Raw genomic sequence first — 20489 nt, 5'->3', positions numbered from 1 at the left:
GAGTTTAAGGGGATCAATTCTTGAAATTTGATTGGAGGAGTATTTATGTTTTGGAAGAATTGTGTTGTTTTGGCATATCTGCATTTAATTTTAAGGCTATGAATAGGAATCTTTAATTGAGTCTACCTCCATTTCATTTTGGCTAATTTGAATTCGCTCAGCACCATTCATTACTCAAATCTTTCAGCCGGTGAAAAAAAAAAGAGCTTTTTGGTTGTTGTTGCTTCCACCCCTTGGGCCCAAATCTCCTTAAAAAGGCCCTCAAAACAGACCACTGCCTCCACGAGATTAGACCCAGCCATTCAGCGACCACAATGCCCCTGCTTCCGCTGCAACGAGCCTTCCAAGGAAGCCTGCTCTTGCGGGATTATGGAGAGAAGATCCACATTTCCCTGCTTGGGCGAAAAATACCAAACGCAGAACTGCAAGCAGACGCACATGCACGCACTCGATATCATAAAACGAGTGTCTAAATCAAGATGACACATCAGGGTCACGCCAAATTTGGCTTGGCCCCTTCAATGTGTGAAGGCCACAAGGAGCAATGACATCTGCGGTTGCGACGAAGGGCCGGTCTAACGGTCGCTTCCTTCTGTTTCTGCTGTAACAGGAAGGACTATGCTTCCTTCAGATACGGTCAAACCACACGTAAATAACTGTTCCCTCAATTTAGAATCTAGAATATTAAAGTAAAGAACCAATGAAAAACAGACGTAACACAGTGCACCCAGGACATGGTATGGAGTTTCAATTTATCCAGTTGGATACATTCATGATTTTACTACACACTGGTTTAGAAAAGTGGCCCTTGCACTGTTACACTCACTGGCTCACATCATGCCTGGATTTAAGCTCGTATAGATAGAGATCTCCTTCAATGGTTTGCATAATTCCAAATTTGTTGTGCCTTAATAGGATGCATGGCTGCACCCCTATCTACATCATCCCAGAGTGCTCAATGTCTGGGGAATTTGCATGATTGCCTGTAGATTATTTGAACATTATCTATTCCCCCCCCCTCCTATTTTTCTTCTTTCTGTGGCTCTCTGCTGTGAGGATGCACACACATCCTAGGGCAAAAGAATCTAAAATAGATCATACAAGCAAACTGGAGTAGATGCACAGGCACAGGAAGCAGCTCACGGGCAGACTTGAGTCATGCTGGCAAGATCATGCACCCTGAGCTGACAGCCCAACACACCCGATTACCAAGCACGTCATTTCTAAAACGAAGCCACGGCCATAGCATAGGCCGCAAACGATGTGGGGAAATATAGAGATCAAGCGCCGATTTACCCATCAATGACTCGTGAACGCGGTATCGATTGAGTGCAGGGTTTTCATACTTAGAGACCAAACTGATGAGCGTCTCTGGCTCCGGTGGTTGTGGCTCATTCATTCTGTCATGTAGACTGCTGGCAATGGCATAACCTTTGTGGAGGGAAAGGAAGACAACACGGTCACTCTGGATAACAGTCTTGCAATGAACAGAAACAGAACCTGTCAGGCCACCTCAGTGTCAGTTTTCAGCTGCATACAACCATCAACACACTCTACCAATCACTATTTGCCTTCCCCTTACTTACTTCTTACATTCCATCAGTTAACACGGCGCCTTTTGGATGTGACCTTTCTATGTAGTGTCCATAATGCTGTAATTCATCAGTATCCTATGTAAACAGTTCTCCATGAATCCCCTTTTATGTCGCCTGCTTTCTCGGCTCTTTTTGGCCTGCCTTTTGACCGTATGGTGCTTGACACAGCCAGTTAATTCCTACTGTTTCAGTTGGCTTGACTCATTTATATATTATGGATTGATTAGTAAATGATTGATTTTAAGGGCCATCTGCTGCACAATACCATGACTGCGCGGCCACTTGGTTGCTCCTCCAAGATAATTAATTGCTTCCAATTAGGATGTACAAATGATAGGGTAATATTCCTTGATAGAACATTTTTTCCTGACAAGATCAAGACCCTGGATAATTACCCAAATTTCATCTTTTTACAACAGACAAAGAAGAGTATTGGGATAGTACGTTTGGACACTGAGCAGCTGATAAATGCTCTTACCATCACTAAAGGGCATTCTCGTGTCTCATTATGAGACATATTAGGGTCTACATTACAGCTGCTTGGCTGAGCAGCCTTAATAAGGAAAATGACCCAACACCAATATGAGCAGCGATGGTTCTCCTCTCACATATGTCTACTGCGCTCCTACATGGCCCTGTCTCTTCCCCCTTTTACTGTCTGCCTCTCCCCATCTTTTGCCACATTGCCGCCCCACCTCCAAACCCCCAGCACCACCACCATCACCACCACTACCACTCCCCCCTGCGTTTGGCAGTCACACAGTCGGCCATGTGTGTGCTGAAGATGTTACATAATGCCCTCCTTTCACTGCACTCCAGATCAAAGAGAACAATCCAGCACAGAAGAAAAAAAAAAAATGCTCCTTGCTGATTTTTATTTTTTTTTTTTCTCCCTCTCTTCCACCATCACATTGTTTTATCAGACCTCAACTACCCGCAGACTGTACAGTATGACTGCGTTATCTGCTTCGGTATTCCTCTTCATGTTGAAAATCACACTGAGCAAATGGAAAATGATCAGAGGTTAACTGGGGGAAAAGAAAAAGAGGTTAGAGTAGAAAGGCATATGTTATGAGGACACTTACAGCTCTGCTGTTTTGATGTGCGCCCTTTTATTCCTTTTTTTTTTTTTTTTTTACACCTATGGACATGTAATTCAACATTAGTGAGACAAGAGATTGATTATTAAAGAATCCAATTGAGTCCCCTAATGAAGAGTACAAACATATTTAATTCATTGTGTCTCCCACATTTAATCCCTGTGGGCCTGCCTCATTTAAATTAGGAAAAAAACATCCTGAATAACTGATGCAATTATGATGCAATCGTTATTGTTAAAGGGTTGAATTCTCCTTTGTGTGAATGGTCACAATGACTGTCACGATGAAACCTTAATATTTCACTACACAAAACCTTAATCCAATTTATCCAATTAATGGAAAATTTAAAAAATTCAAAAGAGCAACATCCCCCCCTCCTACACACACACACACACACACACACACACACACACACACACACCCCTCTCTATATCTAGTGGAAGAAATGGTGACACAGAGAAAGAGAGAGAGAGAGCAATAGAGCATCAAACGCTGTCAGAGAGGCCGTGCCTTTTCTCAGCCTTGTGAGGATTGAAATAATGAGTGTGTGCTTGGGGATCATTTACCTCCAATGCCAAATGTAGGCGGCACATTTTTGGACCGTGGGACACGAATGGCAAAATAAAGAATGTAAAAATGACAGCCTTTAGAGTGGATTCAAAGTGTAGATCCTCTGACTTGAGGGAATAAGTGTGGTACAGCGGCTTGCGGTAAATCAACAGCATATTTTGGGAACCGGTTGTACGTACAGCTTGCATCGTTGTCTTTGACAGTTTGTGTATCTCTGAGGTGAACCTCAGCTGAGTATTTGATTCCCTCCACAGAGCTAGGATCAGCAGCACACCTTATCTCTCTAAACCCCCCAGTGATAAAGGGTGGTTCACTGGTCTGAAGGAACAGCGGCGGGGGTTATCTCTGGCCCTCAGACCTCGGGGGGATGTGCAGGTGAGCCAAGAATAAAAGCATCTTTAGGGCACAGCCCGCGCATGCAGAAGTGAAAAGCAGCCTACAAGCTGGGCGGCTGCAGCATCAAACTAATCATGGGGGAATGGGAGAGGGCAAGGCTTCAGAGTGGGTTTGGCGCTCAAACTGTTATCACACCTGACAGTGTCTGGTTTGGGATCCAGTGGTGCACGCGGCATACGTAAGCGGCTGGTCATCTGTAAGGCAGAGTGATAGGGTGTGACGTGTCACACGCCACATTAAGCCCTGCCAGAGGATGTGTTTGACAGAGCACAGGAACTTTACTCCAGCACACAGCGCTTTGCCTCCGCTCATATTATCGGAGCTTCTTGATGGATCCAAGTTCCCATCTTGGGTGTAATTAGAAGAAGAAGAAAAAAGGCTTCACTGCCATCTCTGACACTCTGAAAGAAAATCTATGCAATGATCTCGACCATGATGTACTCTAAAAAAAATAACTTACTGAATAGAAATGTGCAGAATCACAGCAGAACAAATTCAATTTAAATAACTTTATTTGTCCCCATGGGGAAATTCAGCAAATTGCTGTTTTAATTCACTTGCCTGGCAATGTGGCTATTCAGTTAATTTGTGTAAATAATACATGAACTGTGAATGTAATTGTACATTTTTTTACACTAAAACCTTTGTGCACATTATCTACATTGTACAAAAGAAATTGTAAGTGGGACAGAGTTGGGAGATATCCCAGCACCCGCTGACTTGAATGATGATCAGACATAAGGGAGAGATAGACTGGAGCATGTGGCATACGTACATCTTTTACTGAGGAGCAGGAGTTAATGACAAACAAGAATCCCACTTTTAAATGGTAAATGTTCTATGTCGACGCTTCAGCTGCTGCGCCGAAAACGCACGATAAAATGAGCTCTCCGTGTGCTTCATACGAATGAACTCAACGAGAATATAGGTAACTAAATGGCGGGCATGATTAACAGTATTTAAATGTTGATCATGCTGTTCAGTTTGTTGTATTTGGTTGTTATTAGATTATCTGTTAGATTTTTAAAGTTTAGTACAAGTTTGACTTAGCTAGCATTCCACTTTGTCCTCAAGTTCTTTTACGCCATCGAAAGTTCCTTGGATAACATCCACTTCATGCTGTACGCTGTCTTCAGCTTGACAACCTAAGTTTGTTGATTTGTTCGCATGTAGTAACCTTTGTGGATTAGTTAGTACGAAGTGATTCATCCTTAAAGCTTTATTTGGATTTTTTTAATTTCATGCAGATGTTATATAGATTCATATTAAGAGATTTGTAAAATATATGGACTAAAGGGATTATAAGACAAAGCAAATTTATTCTGAAATGTTTAAATATCAAATCTCAAAAATGTTTACATATTTGGCATTTATGAAAAAATTCCCATTTTCAAATGTCATATGTTTAAGGTCACAAAAATATAATTTTGTTCTGTCAACCGTATGTGTTGGTAAAGTTACATCAGTGGTTGCGCCCTGTTTGTCTCTGTCTTGACCTCATTGACCCCTGCTGTGTCGCCCAGCTTGGAGTGCGCAGGTTCATCTCAGGGCGTCTTACCTGTCACTTTTCAGCTCGGGGAGAGAGGGAGCAGAGCTGAGGGGGAGGAGGAAGGACAGACCGGGCTGGCTGCCGTGGCCCCTGCCTGGTCCGACTCACTCATCAGCAAGCACAGTTCCAAAATCTCTGTGACAGATCAGAATAGAAAGCATGCAGCACATCATAGCTATGATTCACCGCAGTCCCAAGTCCAAGCACGGCCTGAAGGCCCTCAGACCTCTTCATCATCATGTATGCCTATGTAAGTGTGTGTGTGGCTGTTGGGTTTTTTTAGAAGCGAGAGACAGAATGAATGAGCTTGATTGCATACTACATTGCTCCCATAAAAGTTTTTGTTTGTGTCAGAAAGAGTAAAAAGCAGGCCTCAAAATGTTTCGCATTGCTTAGCAATGTACATGCCTCGTGTGAGTCTCAGTTTCTGGCACTTTATTTGGCGGAGTGAGTCTTCATGCATGCAGGTCGGCCTTAAAAGTGTGTTTTGTTTTGTGCAGTAATAATGTGCAGTCAAGGGCATAACTACATGAGTGAAAATGTCAGATACAGAATAATGCATGCAAAGCACGTGTGGAGGTTAGTTGGTCACATTTGCATAAAACGTTGTGCCAAAAAACAAATTTGTTTAGATGCACAAACACACATAAACTATGATTCCTGATTTCAATATGTACAAATCATTTATTATTTGCCTGAATAATGAAAAAAAAGCCCCCGTTTCACTCCATTACTGTGAATTTAAAATGTACAGTTACTTGATTTTAAATGACTCATCCTAGTTTTATTTGAGCAGCACATTTCACACACAGACAAACATGGTGCCAACATGCTCCACTTACATTAAAACATTAAAAGGCGGAAAATAAATACTGTAGTCACAATTGAGCTGCAGTGAAAACAAAGTAAAAATTGTAAAAATATAATCAGTAAAAGGTTTATCACCAGGGGGGGAAAAAACATCGTAAAAAAAAGATGCAACTCATACTCAGGTTAAAACGTTACTCCAATCTAATGGGAAGAAAACAAAATAAGATGACGTTCGTTTCAGGTCATGAACTTTTGCTACCACCTGCTTCACACCTTCCGCAGGACACTCAGTCCCCGGCTGTAAGAAACAGGAGATTCCTCCTGTATCCTAAGGACTGAAGTGTTGAGTGTGTGCTGGCGTAATCTGACACAATTTATTTAGAAAAAGGGTCTTTACCAAAGCTGTGCCTGAAGCTGCTGCCTGCTCATGTCTTAACACTTAACAAGAGTATTTGTACATAAAGCAAATCCATTCGCACACTCTCACATTACATGCGCTACATGTGAATACATCAGTTTATGCAAATGAAGCATGCTACATGTCAGCACAAATACTCGTCATTTGCACGTACTGTACATGCACACAGGTGCTCGCAGGAGCAGCTTTGCTGGCCGTTGTAGGTTAAGTTCCAGGAGATTAGCTGCAGAGTGATGAAATTCAGAGGAACCCAGAGTATGTTTCCTGTGTTGTCATGTACAAGCAGGGAAAGAAGTAACCCCTTTAATAGTTGTCAGAGATTTTCATTTGTCATCTCATCAAATTCCCAAAGCCTTAAGAGGAACAGGGTGCAGCAAAGGGCCTGAAATCCTTTAGGCAGGAAATCCAGGAGGAAGCCATTAGAGGAGCTTCACTAGAGAGCTAGCTCTGCTTCCAACTAGCTTCTCATCATGGCACAAGATCATCCAGAGCACCCACTGTGCGTGACATCCAGGCAGAGTAACATGTCTTGCTCATGGAATGTCTCCCCTTGGCTTACGTTTGGCGTGAGCTCTGCAGTCCTGTATTGTAAGCTGGCTCTGAAGCTTTAAATTAATTTTAGAATACATTGGTTCAGATATTCGTCTTTCCTTTATCTTAGTACTTAGACCAAGCTCACTGTATATACAAGCACAATCACACACACACACACACACACACACACACACACACACATTTGTAGAATAAAAAAATGTTTCTTTTCTATATACTTGCTGCTTCTATTTTTTTTTAGTGTTTCACTTCAACTGTTCCTCTGCCTGATTTGCATTCAGTGTTTGACCCAGGCAGTAATCTACAATGACTCCCCCATAAGCCTCTGGCACATTGGGGAGATGTTATAAGCTGTGACAAAAGACAAGAAGCGCCACAGCCAACTGAAAGTAGCAGGGGAAAGTCTCCTGATTAGCTGAAATGGTCCTCTTTATTGGGACTTAAAATTCCCTCTCACTGACACCGAGTCATTTTAAACAACAGCTGCTTTTTCTGCAATATTTCTTGATGTAAGATGCTGTCCCCTTTTTGGATTAGCAGGATAAATGCATTGTTTTTTTAGGAGAAAATGGTAAAATATTTTCATTAGGGAGCAGACAGACAGGGAGTGGTACTGTAAAGAGGTTACATGGAGGGATGGCTATGTCATGTAAAACAAAGCCCCTTTTGAAGAGTGTACAATTTCCACAGGGTGGGGATTTGTTCAATCAAACCAATAGATATTTTTGCAGCTCTTTGAAGCTTTCGGAATCTAATAAAATATCTGTATAGAAATTGAATGCTCGGCTTGCCTCTGAGCTTCTCTGAATGAAATAATAACAGCAATATTTGCTGTGTCATGAGAACGCTGAATCCAACAGCAACATTTTACATGTCCCAGAGTGCACCCATTAATCTCAGATCTTACCCAGCTGCGCTGCATAGAGGCTTGATATGTAAGCAGCGATGCAATGTGTGTGTGCCAGCAAAGAGAAGCACTTTCGTCCCTCAAAAATGAACCATCCAACAAGTTCATTTCAGCAAGGTCCGTATTCAGAATGGAAATGGAGACCAATTAGCATATATGCAGAGTGTGCTTTGCATGCTTGACATCCTCTCAGTCCCTCTGCTGGAATAGCCATGCACACAACATCCTCTGATTATATTGATATGTAGATTCATGCATCTGCCAAGATTAGTTATTCATTAATGTATTTGCTTTGAATTCTCATGTGAGCATACCTCAGACAGAAGTCTGGGGCAAATAAAACGCAGCAGAGAAAAAATGTCACAAATAATCACACAAAATCCATGTCAAAAATATGCAGGACCGGTGACCCATGACAACATCAAGCCAATAGGGCGTTACAATTAAGAAAGTCCTTTGGCACTGAGGTTAAAAACAGAGAAATTATAAACATAATTATCCGTCTTTTCATCTTCACAGTAGAATTAGCTTTTTCTTGCTCTAAATGTGGACTGAGGATTAATCATTGCAGCCTGTGTGACTTTATAAGCTGAAGCGTTCTGTCATCGCTTCATAAAAGCATCATGGATCACCAGTTTGCTTCTTCAGTGTCCTCTCTCGCGGCCACCCTGCGAGCACTTTTTAACTTTAAAAATAGGCTTGCGACAGAGAGTGCCAAGAAATGCTAAACACCAAACACTGTCCCCTCTCTCAGATCTGCCCACAAAATGGAGCTGATAAGCCCAGAAACTCTGCAAGAAAAAGAACAGTGTCACATTCAAATTAATTAGTGCTATCTCCATCAATTACTATGTACAGCACAGATATAAACAAACAGCTAATATAGAGTGTGATTTTGTGGTCAGGTTATCATAGCAACAGAGACAATAGGTTTCATACTGTCTACATAATGAGACAGGAGATGAAAAAGACCTTCCCCACACTCTTTGAGAGGTGTTCCCTTTATCTGCTCATAAAGGCACAAAAGAGATTCTGAATCCCACTAAATGAATAATAAAAAAGCAGATAGACGGTCTCTGTAAAGATCCAAGCCGCCCTGAAATCATTTATGACTTGGCTATTAGCATAGCTGTCATTTAGGTCATGTTAAATTCAGTGATGTTAAAGGGTCAGCATTAGAAGAAAAAAAGCTGATTAACAGACCAAATAATTGATAGTTGAGGTTTTTTCTGCAGAGACAGATCCCAGGATGAATCTGTAAATCTGGCTATTCCAGGTGAGTTGGCCCATCTCCAACAATTTTGGAATCAATATTGACCTCTTGGATGTGACAATTTGGATGTCTGAACAGAATTGGAATGGAATAGAAATGGACCTAGAATTCTAATGGACCACCTTTACTTTAAAGCTGGCTCAGCGGTACAGACCATCTCCCCCCATCCATTTAAGGGAAACTATCAGTGTCAAGAAAAACAAACACATTGGATAAAAATACATTTGTTATGCATAGTAGAAGACAGAAAAAGACGTAACGTACTTATTACTTAAAATGATTGTGCAAATGCCAATGGGCGGGTCCAGCCTCAGATTCAGACCTACAGGCCCTCACAAAGAGGCCATGAACTTCTACCACAGCGATTGAAATTTGAGAGGCAATTCAGACAGAACTATGGGCTTAGAATTAGCTTTCTAGATTTAATGAACGCTCTGTTGTAAATCCCAGCGTGTTACTTTGATGGAGAAGTAGAAAGCTTGAGTGGCATAAAGGCTGTTATTTCCCATCAGGTGACAAATCTCAGAATTCAGCTTTGATGTCAGCAGGTCGTGGTTGCCTAGGAAATGAAGGTTGTTAAAAAATTGGAAAAATGTAACTTCATCCTCGATGCAAGAAATACAGGCAAACCCATTTGAACCCATACAAACCCCAAAAGGATGTACATATATGGAAGGTATATTATAATACCATTCTTTAAGATTAATCAATCAATGTTGAAGCTGCTGGAAATTGCTGTCCCTTACCTAAGAATAATTGTGTTCTGCTGCATTTCTCCCAACTAATCAAGAGCTTCCTCCCTCTGTCCTCCCATGCCCAAAATGATGATCTATGGCTCTGCTGGACGTAAGACATCAGTTTAGGTTGTCTTGGCGGTGACTGGTTTTCATAGGTAATGATGCTAAATTACACAACTGGGAATAAAGGAGGCAAATAAGTCATCCATCAGGGGCTAATTTATATGAGCTGACATTAGGGGCATTTTTCAAACCTCAGACAGCTCAGACACAGCTTTCTGTCCCCAACCTCCCTCTTTTTCTGCCTCTCTAACACGCACACACACACACACACACACACACACACACACAAACACACACTCGTCTACACAGACACAGTTTGCCACAAGCTACTAGAGGGGACATCTCATTCTTTTTTCCGTGGCGAGTCATTGTGGTGGTGTCAGCTGGTGCCGTCTCCTTTATCACACTGGAAGCTAATGGAAGCAGCAACTGCAGGAGGTGGGGGAGAAGAAGCAGGCACTCACACACACACACATACACAGAAACACACACATAGATACACAAAGCATAAGAGGTTGGGGAGATGGGGCGGTTGGATGGGTACGCCAGGCCCCGGGGCCAGAGCTGTTCTGTGGTGATGTTTTTTCTTGCTGAGGAGGCCCCTCTCTATCAGCTTGTGTTTCTGACACTCAATAAACCTCAAGGAAGCGCTGCAGACACTTTTTTTTGTCATCCTCTTTTGATGTTTCTTTTCTCCCTTTTCTTTTTTTTTGTACAGTAATGTTTACATTTTTTTTTCGACCCCCATGGGAGAGCGAAGCTGGATGTCATCCTCACTCAAAACTACCGAAGAGAGGTTTTTGTTTAATTTTCTCACATCCCATTCGGCCTCATTCTAACAAAACAAAAAATAAATCCAGCTATGCATCTTTTTTTTTTTTTTACTACTTAATCCCTGTTTGTACCTTTACTGATCTTACATACATATTTTCTTATTTACCAGAAATAGTCCATAGACAACATGACAGTTTATCTACCCTAGTGGGAACAATAACCAATTACTACAAGAGGATTCAGCCCGGTGTACATCATTTGAGTGGATAGTGGGGTTGACCTAATTTCCTGATAAGGGGTTGAAAAGAACAGGGGGCCTCTACTTTAAAACACATACTATAAGGGACATATGCCAAGCGTGTATTGTATTTATATTTTCTATAACTCTTTATTTTTTCAGTCTTTTTCTGTTTGTATAACATAACAATCGTGCTTTATCATTTGACACCATTTAGATACATATCATGTTTATATTATGTTTTACATTAGGCAGTGAGACAGTTAAAAATATACAAAACAATATTGTTTTACTAGACATAGTTTCTATTTTTAATATAATCATCAGTATCTTCATTGTCATCATCATTTCGTATATTTCTGTAAGATATGTGCTTTAGCTTCTGTGATCAAAATATTATTGCAGAAAACAGCAACTCCATTTTTTCAACATTTAGACAATAACTTCCAATGTAATACAGACATTCACAGTTACATGTTTTACACAGTACAGTTTTACAACAAAGTTCCAGAGAAAACTGTGGTAGAGTTAACTTTATACAAAATTCACAGGACATGAACTGTAGCCATTTCATATTTTCGCTCAGTTGTTTTGCTTTTCAAAGTAAACATGTTCTGTTCGACCAGATGCCTTTCACAGTAGCTGCCATAGAAGCAAACTAACATTGTCCTAACACGCCATGGCAAAAGTCTGGGGAAATTAAAGCTTTGTGCTTTTCACTAGTAAAGCAAAGACAACAGAAACAAAAAGAGAAACAGACCACCTGCTTACTGGCCTGCACGTATACATCTACATATGTATTGCTGAATACATATTGATCAAACTATAATTGATCATTACACATAAAGAAAAAAAATGACTGTACTAAAACACAGAGTTGGTCCAGGTTTTTGTGCTAGCATACAAAGTTATATTTTGTACTTCTGCCCAGTCATGTAAACAGACTATGGCTTGACTGAAATTGGTCTGTTGGCTTAAGGCCGTCTCTGTACTTCTTCTCTTTTCTTTTATTAGTCAGGAGACATTTCAGCAATTTTTTTTTTACTGATGTTCCTGAGGAAAGCATGCAAAACGTAAACAGGATTGACTGTCAGCATTAAGGGATAGTCTATGTTTGTAAATCACTCTTCTAACCCTGTGCTTCTTCTTTTTTTTTCTTCTATTTTGTTGTACTTCTTAGTACCCTGTGCTTTGCCAACCGAACACTAAATGGCATAGTTTTTGCTTTTGTCTGCCTATTGATTTTGGTCCTCCATCACAACACATATAGTATAAAACATCCTAAAAATAACTCTAAAAATGTCTCGATCACAAACAAGTTTTCCCTTTTTTTTTTTTTTTTACTGAAAAAAAGGAACGAAAAAAATAACAGTCTCTCTCACACACAAAAATCTTTTGCAACAAACACTGGTTTGCTCTGGAGCTCCTAAACATGAACTTCTTATTGGCATTGTGCTTATGTCGAGCTCCCTGTTCGCCTTGTGGCCTATAATTTACCTCACAGAGTGCAACGTTTTTAAAAGAGACAACTGTGTGAGGTTCAGTAAACATCCACGATAAAATTGACGCCATCTCTTGCACTCTTTAATGATGTCAATTTTGTTCACTACTTCATCTACTATATTCACACGGTATTTACTTGATTCATGAAGATATTCAACAAATCTCTAATCTATATCTCTATTATTTTTCTTTTCTCACAGTATTACACAGTATGTTTACATCTTTTTTGTTCAGATTTATGATATTTGTGAACACTAACAGTCTTTGATATTGTTTTCAGAATGCAAACCAACAATAAGACATCATTGGCTTGGTTTTACAAATGCAGAAAAACTAAACGTGGTTTGAAAATCGGTTTTGATCACATATTGCCCCTGGAGGTAGGTGAATCAATTGAAATCTTGGAAGTCCTTTGTAATGTTCTCTTTTGTCTACATGCTCCATGAGGGTTTCTTTGTTGTCTACACGTTGGCCTCGGCATTGGTCAGGTTAGAGGACGGGCTTGTTGGGTTAGGGGGGTTAACAGGCTCCGTTGGGCTGACGGGGTTTGGTGGTGGGCTGATGGGGCTAACAGTTGTGCTAGTGGTTGTTGGGTTAGCTGGAGTGGCCGTGGTAGTGGCAGTGGTGGTGACAGTGGGAGTGGGACTTGTCGCTGGGTTCACCGGGCTAGTGGCAGTGGTCGGATTAGCTGGTGCAGGAGGAGCTGGGTTAGCAGGGGTTATGGGGCTGGTAGAGTTGACAGGAGCCGGATTGGTGGGGCTGGCGGGGTTAGCCGGAGCTGGGTTAACAGGGCTAGCTGGATTGGCTGGAATAGTAGGGCTGGATAGGTTAGCAGCGTTGGTTTCCACCTGCTGCTCGGGTCCGTTCTCTTGAGGTCGCCTGACAACTGCAGGAGGCTGCAGCATGATCCGAAGACGCTATGTCAAAAAGACAACACAAATAGATTACATAACAGAGGGAAGAAAGTTGGGTGGAATAAAGAGACAACAATTCAAGCTGAAATTATTACAAGCTAGCAAAGCAAGTTCTTTAACCTAAAAATACCCAACTGGTAATTCACTTCCTACCTCTTTGTAGGTGCCCTTGAGTCCCAAAAACATGTAGATCATATATCCTGGTATGAGAATCATTGAGGACATCGCCATGAGCCAGCCAACTCCCTGACCCCAGGCTGGGAACACGTAGTCTCCCATAGTGAGAGGAACCATTTGTATGGCGCTGAACAAGAACACCCCCTGTGGGAGACAAGAGACGCTTTATGCATCCTGACACCACAGACTCTGGGCAGCTCTGTCTGAGCCTGACATGGCTGCAGGCAGGTAATATTGACTTTATTTATTGTCTCATTTCTCATGTCATGACTTTAGATGTACGGTTGTATTAGTTCAGAGTACTCACACCGACGATGAGAGGCGTGAACACGACCCAGCACATCTTCCACCATATACACGGCTTGTAGCCAATCATCTCCTGGATGTTGTCATAGAACTTGTTCACACCTGTGAGACAAATGATCCATGATCAAAATATTCATATACAATTTATTTCAATTTGCTGCCGGTTTGCCATGCATAACGATGAGGATGGTGAGGTGGAACACATGAGTGCTCGTGACCTTGAGGCTTAACAGCGTTTAATGCCGCGCAAATATTAATTTGGCGAGAGGTGCGGCAATTTCAACCTGTACATTTACCCCAGTGTTTTAAATATGTGATATTTTATGATCTTGTTTTGTTTTTATTTTAGAGAAAGTGCATATTTTTAAATAATGATATAATTACGTTTTGCATGAAATACACACCGTAGCACCAAGATATGGAGATGCACTCAAAGAAGACCAGGAACAGGAGACACATCCCACTGGCAGAATAGTAGTCGAACAGTTTGAACACATAGATTCCTCCCTTGTTACAGAAAAAATAGACATGGGTGTTATTAAAATCATTTGTTCTGCAGGTGCAGCATAAATGAATCTAGCATTGCATATGAATCAATCAAGAGAACACCTATAAATTTAAAGTAGCTTTTTGCCCCACCACAGATGCGCAACCTTTTTTAAAAAAAAACTTGCAATCTTTTAATTACATCTCCAAACTCCATAACTCATTCGATTAATCTGCCACCTGTAGCAGTCAGTGGGTACATAAGAGAGCCGCCCTGCTGTACCTGTGTGATGTTTGACAGTCCGATCACATAGGACACCAGACAGACTACAGCGATGAAGATCTCTCGTCTTCCCCTCAGAGCTTGGGGAAACTCATCCACCAGAGCGGTGATGAAGCCTTCCACGGTGCAGAACTGAAGGACAGAATCGTGAGAGAATGCATTAGTGTTAACAAATTCACTTTTTGCAGCCCCTGTTTTTAAATTCTTTGTCACGGAAATCACGTAAAGGTCTGTGAGTATTTTTTCAATTTGTATTCTTCACTCAAGAAGTTTTATTTTAGCAGTTAGGCTAACTGATGATGAGATATGACATAGAATTGCAGTGTGCACCAAACCATGGGACAAAATCGCTAACGTAATCTTCTGAATGACCAAGCATCCACTTCTTTGAGGCCATTTTGGTAATGACTCTGTTATGCAAAGGCTCAGTTGCTGTGACATCAAGAACAGGGTTATAATTTATGTCTTTTAGTTTGAATTGCTGTTAGTACAAAGCTACATGAATAATTTCTTTTTAATATATATATATATATATATATATATATATATATATATATATATATATATATATCTGTGGCCTTATTTGAACCCAAACATCAAACACGAAAGAAAGAAATCCCAACAGTGAAACCTGTGGGCACACAGAGGTGATAAAGTTGCAATAAAAAGACCTGACAGTTAATGTCAGAGCTCATCTATACCTGCCCACCAGGAGCAAATTTCTCCCTTATCATGAAGGGAGCAGGGGCGAGCTGCATGATATGTACTTGCATTTTAAATATTTAGGTCAGCCCGTGAGCAGATCATCTCCAAGCCCCTTACCTGGCTGTCAATCCCCAGCATGAGCAGCATGGAGAAGAACAGAATGGCCCAGAGAGGAGACACTGGCAACTGGGTTACAGCCTCGGGATAGGCCAGAAAAGCTAAGCCAGGGCCTGGATAGCAAAAAGGAAAATCATGGTTTTTAGGTTATTCTTAATGCAAAGTTTACAGCAAACACATATGGTAACACAGATTTTGCCAGGATCAATGACAGTGCAGATTTATTTTGGTGCTGAGACAGAACCATTGCACAGGGGAAGCACATATTCCAATCCATAGTTACCTGAAGCTGCTAAATCAGCAATGTCTCTCTTTGTCACATGGGCCATGAAGCCAACAATGGAGAAGATTACGAAGCCAGCAAACATGCTGGTACAGGAGTTGATGAAGCACACAATGATGGAGTCTCTGGGAGAAGGAAACGTACAACAGGCTAGTTGTCAAACATTTAAGTTCATTCTTTTCTTTTTTTTTTTCGTCTTGTTTTCTGGTATCAAGCTTCTCTGAAACATTTCACACAGAAGAGGCGGAGCTCAGACAGAAGCACACATTCAGTTAATTCCTTCTGAGCATCGAGATCCTGTTTTTGTTCATGACAAACAAACAGAATTCATTTCAGAGCTTGTGAAGAATAAAAATCATACGTTGTACATTACAGGTGTAGAAGTATATAGCCGTATTAAGCAAGGACACAAAATTATTGCAATTATTTTTTTCTATATTAGATTCTTTATGTGACCCAGAATGATGGGGCTGCTGGAGAAAACACTCAGGCTTTGCAATCAGTCTTTTTTTCCCCCCCTCCAGCATGCGCTCCGAGAACAAGAAACAACCTTCTCCTTTGATTGTTATTGTATTCATGCCAGCGACTCACATTAATAAAACCCTTTAAAGGCTCATATTGAGTCCCTTTGAATAAGGCCTTTAAACAGGACATATACTACAGGGAAAAAAAAATCAGTAATTTAATTACTTAAACTGCTATGGTTTTTTTTTTTTTACTCAGCTGAATGCTCAGTCTCATAGAATCTCTCTTTCTAAATCCTTAAAAAAGTCTTACCTGTAAACATTGTTATTGAAAGGGTTATAGCTGCCCAGGGCTATAAGTGACCCCAATCCTAATCCATAAGAGAAAAAGATCTGTGTCGCTGCATCCAGCCATACCTGACAAAGGAACACAAGCATTTTAGCTGCGTGGGGCCGAGCTCTGCTCACTCAAGCATGAAGCACACGGGTACAAATCAAAATGATTATATGTCATTACCTCCGATTCTTTGAGTTTTTCAAAGTTAGGGGTGATATAGAACATAATTCCCTCTTTAGCTCCAGGTAGAGTCACTCCACGGCAGAAGAGAATAAACAGCATGAAGTAGGGATAAGTAGCAGAGAAGTAAACCACCTATAAAATGTGAGACAGGAATCAGCATGAGGACTCTGCTGCATCTGCTGATGCATGCAGAATTTGTTAATGTTGAATTCACACATTTTTTAGAAATTGAATGAGGGTTGTATCCTTTTGTCTATTGTAGACAAATAAAGGATAGAGAGGCTGAATACACAGCAAATAAATCACCTGCTTCCCTTACAGTGCCTGTGTGCATTTTTGGCTCTGTTGCAAGTGATTTGTGCACAAAATGTGCAGGGGGATGGGTTTTTTGTGACCAAAACTAATTTTATTTGCAATGGTCACGTGATGCGTTACACTTTCGAAATGTGGCACCCCAGGGGAGGGAAGCTGCTCCAAGTCAAGGGAGGAGGACAAAACCAGATTGAAGCGTATGGCTGTTTGTTGCTCCTCCTATCGTGTATCCACACTCAGTGTAGACTCTGTGTCAGGAGGATTGGAATTAGAGGAGCTACCAAGAGGAAGACTAAGATTAGTGAACATGAGTGTTTGATGTGTGTTTCCTCATTTTCAAATCAATCTGGACAATGCTGACTGCAATCTAAATCATTGATGAGGTGATATTACACTGATTAATATTGTATAGCTGTCACTTTAACTCCTTATTGGGAACCAGTGTAGCAAAAGAGATCTTGGATACCCAAATCTGGCAATGTCTTACCTTTCCTGTCCAGCCAACCCCTTTCCAGATACAGAAATATACGAGGACCCAGGCGATGGCCAGCGTTATAGCCAGTGGCACTCGAATCTGGCCTGGTTTTTCCAAGCCATCAGTCATTTCATGCATGTTGCGCCTATAGTCAGAGGAAGCAACAACACGACCATTATCGGCACAGATAAATAAGCATGCATCAAAGAGGGGACTGTCTTTTATGTACTGGGATGCATGCAGGACACTTTAAAGCTCTGCTCTTGTGAAAAAGGAAAGCAGTCATTATCTTACTCCCAAAACTCTAGCACTGAACTGGTGAGATTGGTGGTATCTGCAATTGAGTGGTTTGTGTAACATTTCTCTGTGTTCCATGGATTGTTACAAGAGCTCCAGGGAAGATCCTGTAAAAACAAAAAACACAATTTTTTCCCTTCTTGACACACAAGGGAATTTTCAATATCTGTTATAACAACCTTGACCCTATGCTGCTTTTTATGATTCACATGAGCACACTGTGTGATACTTACAGTGGTAAAGGAGTTGTACAGGTAGTAAATGGCCCAAGAAATGATTACAATGTAGTAAATGTTAAGCCAGAAGGACAGGACAGCTGCTGCAAGGCCCACACCTATCATACAGAGATGAATTAGGCACTTTGTCATGGATTTGTGGCCTCCATAAATCCTGACAAAATTATCTCTATGAAAACAACAAACAAGATGAATACTTTTCAGACAGGCCTGGCATCAAGAAACGGTTTTGCAGAGAATGCGAGTATACCTTTAAACATAGGAGCAAGTTTCCATACACCAAGTCCTCCAATGGAGGTGTATTGACCAAGAGAGGTTTCCAGTAGAAACAAAGGGACCCCAGCAAATATGAGAGTCAAAAAATACGGAATCAAGAAGGCTCCTGCATGGACGAAAGTAAATTATGCATTAAAAAAGCACCAATCTGAGGCAAAAACTACACTGACGCACTTTTGAAAACATCACATGGCACTACATAAACTAATTAGGCTTGCAAATGTAGGTGTTATTTATTCTTTTCATGTTATCGACACAGTCAATTAGGCGAGCTCGGCTATGTGCGTGCGTCGTGGAGCTGAATGGGCCATGCAGTGTGCTTAAATTAGCAGTGAAAAAATATTGTTTACCTCCTCCATTTTTTCCACAAAGATAGGGAAATCTCCACACGTTTCCCAGTCCAATTGCATAACCCACACACGAAAGGAGAAAATCAAATTTCCCCCCCCATGTTTCTCTATCAGGCAATTCCTTTTTCTGCTTTTCGGGCTTTACGTCCAGTGACTTGGGTTTGTCATTGTTAGTGGCCACCTCGTTCAGTTCTGTGACTTGTCCATCCGTTTTGGTGCCGTTCGTCGCCATGTCTCTGGATTTGGCAAAGGTCCTGGCAGTCGGACGAGAGGCTTCAGCACCAGTCCACGTAGACAGCAGCTTCGCGGTTTTTAGACCTAACCTTTGGACCAAATGTCTGGAGATGAAGCCTGTGCACACAAGGCTCGTCACTCGCCGTTAACCTGGAAGCGTGAATAGAGCATTTGGTCGGTTTTGTGCAGCAGGCGCTGAAAATGTTGGTTATTTGTGAAGCAAATTTGGACACATTTTGCATAGCATTCATTTATCCCTCGGTGGGTTCCATATCAATAAGCAAATATATATGTTTCTAAACACTGACAGTTTAACTGGTATATGCATTTATAAATCACAGATTTAATCATTGCATAAACATTTGGGTTACTGACTACATTTTTCATTCATATCTGACTCAACAAAAACATCGAAAAGCATCGATGGCAAAGTCATGCTGGACCTGATCCCAGAACTAAAACACACCACAGATTGCGCGTAAATTAAAAACAGATCAGCACACACTGTAGCCTTCTTAAAGTCTGCATTTAAAAAAAACACGAAAAAGGAAATGGAAATGAGAGCCATAGTAGCAACGAAAACTTTAAGACAAATTCACAGGATCCTAAACACGCACCTCAAGCGCAAGACGCACCGTAGAAAAAGCAAATAGCCTATGAGAATTAAGCCTTATCAAGTCCACCAATTACCACCTGCAGATTCTCCAAACAGTTATCAACGAACAGATTTTCAAGCAGCAGGGATACAGAGAGGTCTCAAACAAACTGGAACACAAAACGCATAATGGAGACAAAGGGATGTCCAATGCGTAAAAGCTTTACGCATCAAGCTGCACAAATAGCCTTCCCATTCTGCCCGATTAATTGAGAACCAAAAGCGTTATTAGGCGCCCCAGAACGCATCTCCACATTTTTGCAGCGTCCAACAGACTGGCACACCGTAATCAATTCTGCACTTATTTGGCTGCACCGCGTAGGTCCAGAGCTCATCGTCATTATATTGAACCTAAAAACATATTGACAATCTCATTCACAATTTAATCACGCTCATAAATACACCATGATTAAAGAATCGTGCATTTAACAGATTGGTTTGACTGAGGGTTCAAACACGCACGCAGGCACAGACACACTCAAAAAATCAGCAGCCAATTTACTTACAATGAAAGTGGGATCTGTGCCGCCGAGGATCTGCTGCCTGCCACAAATCTCGAAGCGAGGTATCCGTAGATTCCTCCTGTGGATGAAGTTGTAAACTCCCAGTATTTCTTGGAACATAAATAGATGTAACTTCCATTAAAAGACTTAAAGGAACCATGCAGCGTTACAGAGGATGTCCAAACGGGAGCTGTCCAGCGGGGAGCAGTGCTGAAGACCAGGAGGAGGAAGAAGAGAAGGACGAAGAAGAAGAGTAGGAGGAGGAGGCTGAATCAACACGGGCAGCAGCCGCTTTGCCTTGTGCGACTGTCTAACATCAACAACCAGAGACTCAACTCCCATCTACACAGCCTCAATGTCATCTCAAAGTCGCCCCCCTCCTCCTCATCTTCATCATCCTCTTCTTCTTCA

At 41.3% G+C, this 20489-nt stretch overlaps 1 protein-coding gene across 2 annotated transcripts; it reads right to left on the bottom strand.

The window, feature by feature from the left end:
- Positions 1–11107: 11107 nt before the first annotated feature.
- Positions 11108–20441, bottom strand: slc6a1a (solute carrier family 6 member 1a). 2 transcript variants are annotated; one of them, XM_079358692.1, is made up of 15 exons: positions 20082–20441; positions 18687–19070; positions 18311–18442; positions 18058–18158; positions 17822–17931; positions 17540–17672; positions 16738–16872; positions 16534–16637; positions 15757–15881; positions 15474–15586; positions 14652–14783; positions 14287–14389; positions 13884–13984; positions 13553–13720; positions 11108–13402 (listed from the first exon to the last, which is right to left on the bottom strand). In XM_079358692.1, the coding sequence occupies exons 2-15, from the start codon at positions 18916–18918 to the stop codon at positions 12947–12949; spliced, it is 2145 nt and encodes a 714-aa protein (XP_079214818.1). In that variant the 5' UTR covers positions 18919–19070; positions 20082–20441; the 3' UTR covers positions 11108–12946. The 2 variants fall into 2 exon arrangements, with proteins under 2 accessions (XP_079214818.1, XP_079214819.1); XM_079358693.1 differs by lacking the exon at positions 20082–20441 and adding an exon at positions 19538–19781.
- Positions 20442–20489: the final 48 nt, after the last annotated feature.

Source organism: Symphodus melops (genome assembly GCF_947650265.1).
Source record: "Symphodus melops genome assembly, chromosome: 13".
NCBI classification, from domain to species: Eukaryota; Metazoa; Chordata; class Actinopteri; order Labriformes; family Labridae; genus Symphodus; species Symphodus melops.
This window is presented reverse-complemented; position numbering and strand designations above follow the sequence as displayed.